This window comes from Prionailurus bengalensis, chromosome F2, assembly GCF_016509475.1.
Source record: "Prionailurus bengalensis isolate Pbe53 chromosome F2, Fcat_Pben_1.1_paternal_pri, whole genome shotgun sequence".
Taxonomy (NCBI): Eukaryota; Metazoa; Chordata; class Mammalia; order Carnivora; family Felidae; genus Prionailurus; species Prionailurus bengalensis.
The window spans coordinates 51798473-51811517 of NC_057353.1; the positions used below are offsets into that span (position 1 = coordinate 51798473).

General features: G+C 38.2%; 1 protein-coding gene across 2 annotated transcripts in view; it reads left to right on the plus strand.

The window, feature by feature from the left end:
* OXR1 (oxidation resistance 1) overlaps positions 1–13045 on the plus strand; it is a 463965-nt gene that overhangs the window by 221668 nt on the left and 229252 nt on the right. For both annotated transcript variants that reach the window (XM_043601587.1, XM_043601589.1), the window contains exon 3: positions 11145–11341. In XM_043601587.1, the coding sequence (XP_043457522.1) occupies positions 11145–11341 (197 nt within the window). The remainder of the gene's footprint in view (positions 1–11144; positions 11342–13045) is intronic.

Genomic DNA, 13045 nt, shown 5'->3' on the forward strand with positions numbered 1-13045 from the left:
AGAAGAAGTTAGAGGTAGGATAGAGAGAATTTATTGATGAATTAGAAGTGGAGAGTGTTGCAGAGGTAGGGATCAATTATAACTTCTGAGTTTCTGGCTTAAGGAACTGCATGGTGGTGGTGATGCCATTGACAGACATAGAGAAGATGAGAAGGAAGGAAGGTTGGGGTGAGTTTAGGAATCAAGAATTTGTTCACAGACACACCACAGGTAATGGATAATGCCAAGAAGCTAGTTGTGTATTTAAGTTTGCAATTCTGGGTAAAGTTTGGGTTGGAGGTAAAGATACGGAAGTTTTCATCATATAACTATTTCATCTCAAGGGAATGGATGCAAATACGTAGGGAGATAGTAAAAATATAGTCCCGGGAGGCCCAATTCCATTAGGCCTCAGGGTAGTCCATAATTTAGGGTTGAATAGGAAAAACAGAGACTCTTTAACGAAAAATGAAAAAAAGGAATATTAGAAGAATTGTCTGTCAAGGAATATAAACTAGAATGTTTCAAGATAGAGGGACTGTAAAAAAGAAAGTTGAGTATGTATATATACCAGTATGCATCATGCTGAATATTTATATGGATAGTGTTATCTTTTTAAAAACCCTTTGAGGTAAATGCTGTTATTGAGTCCGTTTTACAAATGAGGACGCAAGAAAGAGATTAAATAGTTGGTCCAGGATTCCATAGTAAGGAGCCTAGTGTGAGAGCCAGGCATTCCAACGCCCCAGTCCATGGCCTTAACCTTTGTGCTATCCACCTCCTCAAATACATCCCACAACTAAAATGAAAACCCAAAAAGTCATTTGAATTTGACCACCTGAATGGACTGAATACCTAAATGAGCCATATTCTAAAAGTGGTGGTGCCAGGAAGATGCTGTAGCACAATGGATGGGAGATGATGCTGAGTGCTGCAGAGGGGAAGAGAAACCAAGAAGTGGGATGGTAGCTTTAGAAAGAAAAGGACTTGAAGGGATAGGAGATGTTAGCCCCTGGTTGAATAATGGTGGGGATGGTTTAGCAAAGAGGGCGAGATCAATGACTAGAGCAGGAAGCAGGTAACCCATGAGTAAAGCCTTGAGAAAGTGACATAGGAGGAACATTTCCTTCCTTTTCTGCATCCCTTTCTTCAGGCAGAAAAAAGAAAAAGACATTTCCTTGTTTTCTAAAGAATTTAAAAGAGAGCTTTGGCTCTCTATGCCTACGCCTCCCCAAAGGAAGGAGAGTGATGTCTCAGATTGTGGAAAGGACGATGGCCCAGCCTCCACTGCCTCCCCTCTTTGGGACCTGATGCTTGTGGTATTCTCTGAACTCATGCTGCCCATGGGTCAGCCTCACCAGGGCACTGCTTCTCCAAGGTGCCCACCTGTGGAGGGGTCCTTGACACCTGTACCTGTTCCTCAGCTGGTTCAGGACTCACAGAGGGAAGAGAGTGGTTAGTACATTAAAACCTTGAGTATAGAGAGGATGCAGTTGGATTCAGAGAACACATGAAGAGATTGTCTTTAACAAGAAGAGGACAACATTCATTTCTGTAATGGGGGGAAAAGATTTAAAATGGTGGAGAAAGACACTTTCCCGATGGAGGTGCCATTGGGAAGAAGACAGTGATTTCTTTAATGTAATTTTAAATGTTATATAATACATTTATCTGAGGAAAGTCTAAAATCCAACTCGATTGTACTGAGTGCCCTGCATAGCCTTCATTACTATCATCTGAACAGAAGGAACATACAACAGATACTTCAGTGATTTTCAAATTGGGGAAGAGGACACGGCATGCTGTATCTGGGATGACTAATCAGAATCTAAAAAGAGCAGTTTTCAAAAAATTGTTTTCAATCAATAATACAGTCAGCAATGCATTCTTACATTTAAAAACCATAAAACATCATTTTCATTTGAAAACATTTAGGATGACATAGATTTTTTTTTTAATCTATCAAAGGATGATCTAATTTAAAGAGGTAAAGAAGCAATGGATTAACCAGAGTGATGTTTTCCATCAAGATCCTGAATTAACATGTAAATACAAGTCCTGCATTTTTTCTATACATTCATTTCCTGATCCTTGTGTCTTCGTTTGAGGAAATTAGGATGGGAGATTATTGTGCTAAATTGGCATTTTATCTATAAACCACTGGGCTTTGGCCCAGATTATCATTACCTGCAGAAGCTATCTTGATTAAGTTCAGGGTTGCCTTATGTTGTGCATAAGCAAAACTATATTTTAATCAGCTGGTCCATATAAACTGTTTTGTACAGATAGTCTGTAATAGGCCCTGTTGAAAATAGATTCCTTTAATCAGTAATGTTGGATAGAAGCCTATGTCTTAAGATAGTCTTATTTATTCTGGTTTCTTCTTCCTAAAATAAATAAACAGAATGCATTCAATGTGGCAATAGCACGTTACAAATCATTTCATCAAAGGTAATGAAATTAAATTTCATCTCTGTGAGTTATTGTAGAGGGCTGTTTAACATTTACAAGAATTTGACTTCCAAATCCTTCAAGCCCTCATCTTTGGATTTGCATAATGTGTTTGTACTTTCAGGATTTTCCAGTTGAAAGGCTTTGAAGTTCCAGGGCAAAAACTGAAATAAATTGGAAATTCGTGTAATTTCAAGGTGAATTCTTGTAATATAGTGGTATAATTGGAAAGTACATGGAAGGGGAAACTCACAAAAGTGTTACTATGATTAACTTAGTGCTTGGAAATTTCGTAGTAGAAACATGATAGGCAAAACTCTTAATGAGTGCTCCAAAAACATTAAGTGGATATTTCAATAAAAGTAAAATGCTTCATCTTTAGGTTGCTTAAAAACAGTATATCCTGGGGGTGCCTGGGTGGCTCAGTCGGTTAAGCGTCCGACTTCGGCTCAGGTCATGATCTCACTTTCGGTGAGTTCAAGCCCCGCGTCGGGCTCTGGGCTGACAGCTCAGAGCCTGGAGCCTGTTTCCGATTCTGTGTCTCCCTCTCTCTCTGACCCTCCCCCGTTCATGCTCTGTCTCTCCCTGTCTCAAAAATAAATAAACATTAAAAAAATTTAAAAAAACAAAACAAAACAAAACAAAACAAAAACCAGTATATCCTGAACTTGAACCCAGTTCCTTGATTCCAGAGCCCTTCCTCCTTCCTCTCCTCCTCGCCACCACTGAAAGTTTTGTAGAAGGATGAAATATCCACTTAATGTTTTTGGAGCACTCATTAAGAAGGATGTCAATTTGTGTGTCTTTCTTGTGTGACATTCGAGTGTCTTCTTACAAATTACAAGACTGGTTTTAGTGAATAAAGAATTGAAATATTGTTCAGATTTGTCTTAGTATTGATAATGAAGATGAAATGATTTCCTTTCTCTAAGCTCAAAAACTTTCCCATAATGGGGTGAGGAGAAGGCTGTGTTATATGAATGTATTAAATTGGTCATTGTATCTGCTCCCAAATTTTCCAAAGTCTTACTCTTTTCGTTTATTTTCACAGGCTTGTATATGTGAACTTTCTTGTCTTTTTGTATTATCGTGTTTCCCGTCCCCCCCCCCCCGCCGCCCCAGGATGAGACCATTCATTCATTCATTCATTCATTCAGTTATCTGTTTACTTATTGCCTACTGTATGCCAAGAACTGTGCTAAATCCTAGGAATAAACTGATGAACAGACTAGAGCTTCTGTGAATGTAGGAGTTAAGTTAATCTGGTGGTAAAGACTCCTAATAGAACATGCTTCTTTGTTACCTCTTTTCTCTCAGCTGGTGAAATGTAGGGATATAAATAAACCAGCTGGCAAACTTGGAGGATTTGGATGTGTTTTTCATTAAAGGTCAGTAAGAAATGTTCACCTTTTATGTTAGGGCTTATGAAACTCTGGAGAGGCAGATTGGTTTGGGATTTAATTTCTAGTATTTTTAGCATAAAATTAGGTATAATAGCAATGGATTCATGTATGCTTCTACACAACTCATAGTACACTGTCCTTACCCTTCACAGAGTTGAAGTCAACTGCATTTAACAAGAGACTTTCTAGCAAACCATTCCTACATACCATTGCACCTGTGGCTTAATTCTTTATTCTCTGTTCTCTGTATTTCCAAAAAGGAAAGCATAAATTTCTTAGGATGAATACAGATGTAGAAACATGTCTTTTTATAACAAGGTATCTAGTTTTGGTGTCCCATTAACTGTTTAATACCAATTTACACTCCCAAAGAATATTTCTATTGAAACATTTTGCACTGGTTCAGAATTGCAAAAGAAGATTGTGTAATTCCTGATTCCACATTAATGAGATTTTCTGCTTCAGTCCTCGTGTGTGGGGGCCACTAAGAATAGTATGAGTACAGCAGTTATAAATCAGGCTGTAATTGGCATATTCTATATCTTAATGGATTGGGGGGGTTGTTTGTTTTAATGCAAAGGTTTCTAATCTGCCATTTTTTTTCTAGTTGGACTTCTGAGTATGCTTGGTTTTTGCTGATTGTGTGGTTTGTTTTTAGCTGCTGATTTGTAGTCAGACTATACAGGAGGGGTAACAAAAGGCCTTAATTTTGAAATGTGAAATTTTTTTAGGCATTTGCTCTGAAAAGCTCTCTTTGGGTGACTTGAGATTTTTGCCGCAGCCACAGTATCCAACTTGGAAAAAATCTGCATTCTCAGCAGCTTTACTACTTTAAAAAATATCCTTACACTAGCTCTTTTAGAAAGCAAGGAGACAGCTTTGCTAACAGTAATGAGTTGTACAAACCACAGATGGTCTTCTTGCTGGAAATTACTGGAAAGGATTACAAATGTTGGGTTTTGGGGGCATAGCCATTTACATTCATGCATGTATTTATGTACATTTTGTTAGTATACAACAAATTGACGTGGCAAAGAGTGAATTTGTATAGCTACTACGAGTACTGTAGATTTCTGGAATTTTACAAAGTGCTTTCACTTAAGTTAACACATTTTCTGCCCACAATAACTCTCTTGGGTACAGTCGGCAGATAGCATGATTTCCACCATTATGGGTAAGAAAATAAGAGGCCTAGAAAGTCCAGGTCCTTGCCAAAAGTCCCATGGCTGATAAATGTCACTGCTGAAATTTATCACTATCTCCTGATTCCAAAGTGTGGCCTTTTGGTCATAATGTCCTGGTTGGATTCCAGCATCCCTACTTTCTAGACCTATCTCTTTCTCTAAACCTCAGCTGCCCCCTCTACAAATAGAGAGTATGATACTACCTCATAGGTTTATTGTGATCAGTAAGTGAAATTATGTATGGCCTGTGTCCTGTCCATTATAAATGCTTAGTGACTGTTTATGTTTGCTTGTGTTTTTGTTTAAAGCAAATAATAATACTATATGTTAAGTACTTTTATAAATATTAATTTAACCCTCGTGTCAATTTTATGACACAGGTGTTATTAATACCTCCAATTTACATTTGAGAGGGCCAAGGCAAGGAGAGGTTAAGAAAATTTCCCAAGGATGCAAACTCGTAAATACCAGATTAGACATTCAGTTCCAGGGAATCTGCCCCCACCTCTCCCTGTCCATAGTCTTAGCCACTCAGCTATTATTCTCCAGGCACGGAGTCAGATATATGCAAATGTGGCTTTTATATTCTAATGTTATACCACTTTAAATTCCTGTGACCTAGGAAATGTTCTCATTATACTACACTAGATTTTCTCAACTGTTGCTACAGTACCCCAGGGCATCCTATGACTTTACTAGGTGTATAATAGAACATTATTTTTTTCCAGATAGCTACAGAACTCAGGAACATATACAATTAGTTATAATAAAGGTACAATTTGAATTCCACTTGATGGAAGATGTAACTCCAGTTAAGAACCCAAACTAAATGAAACCATTTTTTTTCCTTATGCATTTAAATCATAGCAGGATTTAGTTTAGGCTTACGGTAGAGTTCTATCATGTAGTGTTTAGACAAAATAACAAAACTGTTAAAAAATGCAGAGCATGGCAGATATAGAAAGATGACTAGCATTGCTTGGCTATGACCTGAATGGAAGATGATAGAAGGGTAGTGACAGTAGATGAAAACCCTACAATGTGAGAGGAAAAGGAAAGGTATAACCAAAAGCATGTGGCAAGTGACAAATACTAGTAATTAAGGGGTAAAGGTAAAGAAGCTTAGAGAGGGTGTCTCCATGGGTAAAGCCATTCAAATAGAGAACTGACCCAGGTCCTTGGGAGCGGGTCAACATAAAGCCACTTATAGTTACTGTTGATGCAAGCCCTGGGCTTTGGGGTGTCCATTACCTCATTTAAGCCAAAAGATGCATGCATGCTACTTAGTGATTTGGAAGATGCATGGAAGATTTCTTATGCTTCTAGTAAAGTAGAAATAAATTATGTAAGAATAAATTTAGTTGATTACTATGAGGGTAGGGGGATCCCATTTAAAGTGGTTGGTATTGGGGGCGCCTGGGTGGCTCAGTTGGGTAAGTGTCTGACTTTGGCTTAGGTCATCATTTCATAGTTCATGAGTTTGAGCCCGGTTCGTGGGTTCAAGCTCCACATCAGGCTCTGTGCTGACAGCTCAGGGCTTGGAGCCTGCTTCGAATTCTGTGTCTCCCTCTTTCTCTGCCCCTACCCTACTCATGCTCGGTCTTTCTCGCTCTCAAAGATAAAATAAACATTAAAAAAATTTAAATTGGTTGGTATTGGAAGTTTTCTACCACTTATTTTTTTCTCTAGTTCCTGTGACTTGGCATTTCATCATTGGCCTACTGGGCTTTATCTGCCCCTGGGAGAACTAGTTGAAATTGTCCTGAATCCTATTTTTTACGGAATAGGAAGGTCAAAAACCCTCCTCACGCTTCCTTTCAAGTTTTTGTCCTTACTTCCATAGTTCTCTGGTCTCTACCTCTGCTCACGAGTTTGTTATTTTATGTCAACCCACACAGATTTAAAACATACATGTGCTCAAGTGAATTATTCACTGGATTCATCTGTTTTCCAAATGATTTAGAGAGATAACACATTGTACAGCACACAAAGGACTCCTATGTAGCTTAATCTCTTCTTATCTTCTGCTTCTTCCCCCAAATCCACACTCCAGAATAGGTGAGACCCCCTATAAAAGGTGGTGCAGGCCCTGAAGTTCTGGTGTTTATCTAAAGTAGTACAGCAGCGAAGGATCTTGGGAAGCTGTTGTATAATTTCCACAGCATCCCTTGAAAGTTGGAAGAACAAAATTCCCTCATCCCTATGTCCTCTTACAAAGAGACTGGAGCTTGCATTTATTGAGAACATCCCGTGTAGGTGATACACTAGGCACTTTCACAGTGTGTTTACTTAGTCCTCTGGGCCTTTTTATCCCCATTTTGCAGATGAGAAAACTGAGTCTCAGAAAAGTGTCCAACATTGTTACCTCGGAAAAATGTATTTGAATACATGTGGTGAAAAACAGGAATAGTTCTTTTCTGCTAAAAAACAGGAACAAGAAGGGGCAAAGATTATGAAACACTAGATAGTCTGCCTATGGGAGCCATGCCAAGAAGGATGGCTCCTTTTCCTCATTTCCTTTTCTCCATCCGAGATGTCGGCACTCATTCTCCTTTGGAAGTACAAAGCACATTAAACAAAGATTCTTTGGGTGCCTATTAAGAGATTATTTTCTTTCTCTATTTGTAATGTTTAATATCAGTGAGTATTTTATCTCATGTACACCTACATATTCCATTATGCTATTTACATTTGTGTAACACATTTAATTTAGAACATTGTTAAAAATTGAGAAAGGCTTCCCTTCATGAAATTTGGAAACTGAAGGTAGCAGTTTGCAGGTTTCTTTGCCAATCACAGTAGTCATTTTTAGAATCTTGAAAGGGGTAATTCAATTACCCACACAGTTCTGCTTTCTAAAAACGTATAAATGGAAGTCTTTTCTTAAGCGAGCCAACAAAGCTACTTGCAGTTTTCCAGACTCCAGCAATAACAATGAGATCATGACACCCTTCAAGTGTTGATTGGGAAGAGTCTCTGTTGAGGAAGGGCAGGGAAAGAACAGGGAAAATACCACAGGGCTATTTTCTGCTTGCCTTTGGCCTTTGGAACCCATAACTGTGTCCTTTTGCTCATTCCAAAGAGGCTGTAAGAAGGGCTTGTGGTACACTAAGACATCTTTAAGTGATGTAAAACTTCATCAATAATAGTATCTAGCACTGTTTCAATTATAAGCTGTCATTGCTGATATGCTACAATATGAGACTTTAGTAACTGAACAATTACGAAACAGGTGAATGTAAACTATAAACAGTTTCCGGTGATAAAAATAGTCTATGAGAATTGGAGATAACACTTGTCACATTTACATTTTGAAAATAATCTTTTCTGAGAACTAGAGAATAACTGGCTTTCCTTCTGTAAAATTTTGCACCTTTCCCTTAAATTCCTACTCCTCTCCCCCTAAAAACTTGCTTTAGAGTGAATTTGAAATTTATTTCTGAAATCAAGTTTATAGGATGATCTGTAGAAAATTGACATTAAAAATTTATTATAGTTTTTCATAGCATGGTTGATATACAGTGTTATTTAGTTTTAGGTGCATAACGTAGTGATTTAACCATTCTGTATCTTACCCAGTGCTCACCATGATAAGTGTAGTCACTGTCTGTCACCGTACAACATTATTACAACATTATTGACGATATTCCCCATGTTGTGTCTCTATCAGTGTAATAACTCCAAATGGTTATCCTACCCACACTTTTAATATCAGGAGTGGTTTTGCTTCTGTTTGAACATTATATGAATGGAATCATACAGTATGTATTCTTTGGTACCAATCTTCTTTTTTTTATTAAATATATATTTTTTTAAATCAATGTTTATTTATTTTTAAGAAAGAGAGAGACAGAGCGTGAGCAGGGGATGGCCAGGAAGAGTGGGAGACACAGAATCTGAAGCAGGCTTCAGGCTCTGAGCTGTCAGCACAGAGCCCAGTGCGGGGCTTAAACCCACAGACTGTGGGATCATGACCTGAGCCGAAGTGGAATGCTTAACCGACTGAGGCACCCAGATGCCCCTCGTACCAGGCTTCTTTTGCCAAGCACTATTTTTGTGAAAACTCTCCACCGTGTTGCAAGTAGTTGTAGTTCATTCATTTCCATTGCTGCATAAAGTTTCATTTTACAGGTATTATCACAGTTCATTTACCCTTTTCTGTTAGTAGACGTTTGGGTTTTGTTGGATATTGGGGCATTATTACAAGTAGTGCCTCCATGAACATTCTTGACTGTGCCCTTGGGTGAACATGCAGGATAGGACATATCCTAGGAGTAGAATTGGTGAGTCAGAAGCTGTATACTTCAGCTAAGCAGATATTGCCAGACATTTGTCCAAATTGGTCGTACCGTTTTACACTCTCACCATCAGGTGTTGGAGAATTCCGGTTGTTCCTCACCATCACAGTTAATATCATGTCTTTCACATTGTAACCATTGTGATGGGTGTGCTGTGAGTGCGATTTGGTCTTAATTTATGTTTCTCATGTCTAATGCTGTCGAGCACTTTTTAACATATTTCCTGGCAGTTTGGATAAAGCGTTCAATTTTCATGAATATCAAGTAGGTGGTATGTGGGAATGGCAGAAATCATACGGATGATGGTGAAACTACCAAAATTTAATAAATACTGCTTTCATTAATGAATCTTTTACTAATTGATACATTTATTCCTTTAACAAATCCTCTGCTCTGGTAAGTTCAATTTAATGGAAGCTTCTTGAGAGTTAATAATGAATAACTCCCTCTGTGGAATGATGTGAGATTACCAAGGTCCATGTCATGGGAAGCTTCCCAGAGGAGGCCATTTTTAAGCTGAGTCTAGAAACATGAGCAGGATCTGACAGTAGGACTGAATATAGAAGAATGTACTGAAAAAAAAACTAAATAAAGCCTAGATGTATGAGGATGTAGGAAACCTTTAGGAAATTACAAATTTTCAGGTGTGATTATTTAACTGATAAAGAAAACTGCTGGGGCACCTGGGTGGCTCAGTCAGTTGAGCATCTGACTTGGGCTCAGTTCTTGATCTCGTGGTTCACGAGTTTGAGTCCCACACTGGGCTCTGTGCTGATAGCTCAGAGTCTGGAGGCTGCTTTGGATTCTGTGTCTCCCTCTCTCTCTGCCCCTCCCCCACTTGTGTGCACTTTCTCTCTCTCTCTTTCTCTCTCTCTCTCTCTCTCTGAAAATAGGTAAACATTTAAAAAATTAAAAAGAAAAAAAAAACTGCCAACTTGTTTTCTGTAGGGAATTTAGACTTGAAAAATGACACTTAACAGTAGCCTCTGGAAGTACCAGGAGCCAAGAGTAAGCTGGGCTTAGGGTTCAGTTACAATTACAAATATAAAATTGTGTAGCTTGAAGTATTTGAATTTAACTCCTATCATTTATCAGGAACTTTTATATCAAGAGAAACATTCTATATGCATGAGTGGGGAAAATGTTTTACGGATAGCTTTTTGCTTTCCATGTTAGTTCTGATGTCAGCTCTCTAAAATGTAGAAGTGAACAATGCATGACAGTGTCTGCAGAAATAATGTGACCTCTGTAATTTTTACAGCTAAGATGCTATTACAGATTAAACAGAAAAACACTGACAGCGTCTAGTTACCCAAATAGTCATTTCATTATCTTTTTCTGGGTTGCAATTATTTATTTCTAACTAGTGTTTTACTATAGCTTTAAAAATACTCCTTTCAAAACTAAAAGCAATAGCCAAATGCATTATCTTTGTCCAACACCACATTTTAGTTTGCTATTAGGAAAAATAAAAGTCCTTTCGCATCTGCATTCTAATAGCTTTTAATGAAACCTTTAAAAATGATTAGGTAGATTTTTTTTTCCCCCAACTAGTTTCACAAATATTTGAAGAATTTAAAATACTATAGGGAAAGTCTATAATTTCTGAATAAATCTTCTTCTGTTTCTGGGCTGACATTAACTCAGTTGTTGAAAAAAGAATTATGCATTGAGGAGGGCACCTGTTGGGATGAGCACTGGTTGTTGTATGGAAGCCATTTTGACAATAAATTTCATATTAGAAAAAAAAAAGAATTATGATGGAGATAAAGTTGAAACAAGTGTCTGCTGGGTCAGTAATCACAGCCTGTGGTATTCTTTACCTGTAGGTTGAAGAAAAAGTCCCAGTCGGTGGATATTACCGCTCCAGGGTTCAACCCTCTTGCTGGTGCAGGAAAGCCAATGCCGCAAGCGAGTAAGCCCCCCGCACCCAAGACACCCATCATTGAAGAAGAGCAGAACAATGCGGCCAATACCCAGAAGCATCCTTCTCGGAGGAGTGAACTGAAGAGATTCTACACCATTGGTGAGCACCAGACATTCTATGCATGTGAATAGGTGACGTGTGTCTGAACAGCACTGTGAACGCGTGGGTCTGTGCTTGTTTATATGAGCGTATATCGTTCTGATGGTTTGTGTGGTCATTTCCACTGAATGTGGAAATTGAAAAACACTGAAAACCTTCAGCAGATTTAAATAAGAGAGGAGGCTTAAGGACCTTCCATAGCCTGGCTTGAAAGGAGTTAATTTTATGTATATATAGTTTTCCAATTTTTAAGCTTATGTGCTACCATTTTCATTTTTGCCATTTTTCAGCTGGAGCCATTTTTTGTTTGATTTTGTTCGTTTCATTTTCCCTCCAGGCTCTCAAGTCCCTGACCCTGTTCTGTCAGGTTGTTAAGGCAGTGGTTGATGTCACCCTGTGACTAACAAAGCCATTAGGAAAACAGAGTCTGAGGGAAGGCAAATTGGCATGGCACAGTACTTCACTTTGGAGGGACTGAATCCCATATAGAACCCATCATCTAAGAAAGTCGTCAGCTGTGGATAGAGTCTTGCAGGCATTATGGGCCTGTTTTCCTGGATAAAATAATATCCTGTAATTTTGAACTTTATCACTTAATTGGGATTTTAAGTAAATAAGTTGAATTATCAACTTTTATATACCAATATTTGTCCATTATGTCTTTGGCCTTGCTTTCTAATAACAATTTTCAGTGTTTTAGGTCTATTTGAGACAAAAGTTGTTCAGTATATCATATATGGTAGAGGATGATGCATAGGGGAGATAAATCTACCCAGGAAGAGGAGGTGGATGCTTGGCCTTGCTTTATTATTTCATTCTAGAGATATTTGGTCATATCCAAAAGCCTTAGAAGTAGAAACTATGGCTTAATGGGTTTACCAAAGCTACATCAAAGGGATCACATTTTATTTGGTATGCACCACCCTAACTACCCCAATATGGGATGTTTGAAATGTTTTTCTCAGATACTTCAGGGTTCTTCTCTAGAGATCACAACCAGAAGACCGGATTCTAGTTCTGACTCCCACATCAATTTTCTGGGTGACTTTGTCAAGTCACTTTCCTATGTCTTTGAGTTAGGTTGTATCCTTCAAGCTTGAAGACATGCTTCTGTGTTGGTCTAGTACTATTTCAGGACATGGCAACTAAAACCATGCTTTCCCCTTCTACCACTCTATGTCCTCTTCCTGTATCTACTCTCAAGTGCCCTATTCTCGGATGAAGATGTTCGAGTCTTATTTTTCAAGAGATAGCAGGCATGGTGTCTTTGAGGATATCAGTAGTCAAGTAACAAGAATGGATATAAGACAGTGGTAACAAGTGGATGTTTACATTTTTAAAACTTACAGTAGCATGTTTCTAAAAATCAGTCAACTAGAAAAGCCCGTAAAGTTTACTGCGTCTCTATTTTCCAATGTCCTCTCCTCCCGTCCTTCAACATGTCCACCACCTTCTATTGCTTCTCTGACTTATTAACTGGATAAGAAGAAACAGTATTTTGCCTTCAGAAAATAAAGTTTATTGTATAAACCAAATATGCCTTAAAGATCAGAAAATGAGGGAGAAACAATGACCAATTTGGCCACGTGAATAAAGAGACAAACCTAGAAAATAGAAGTCTAAATGGTGAGTTTGGATTGCAGAAAGATGAACTGTGAATGATTTTTAAATAGCCCTACCACTAATGAATATTTAGTTATTGGA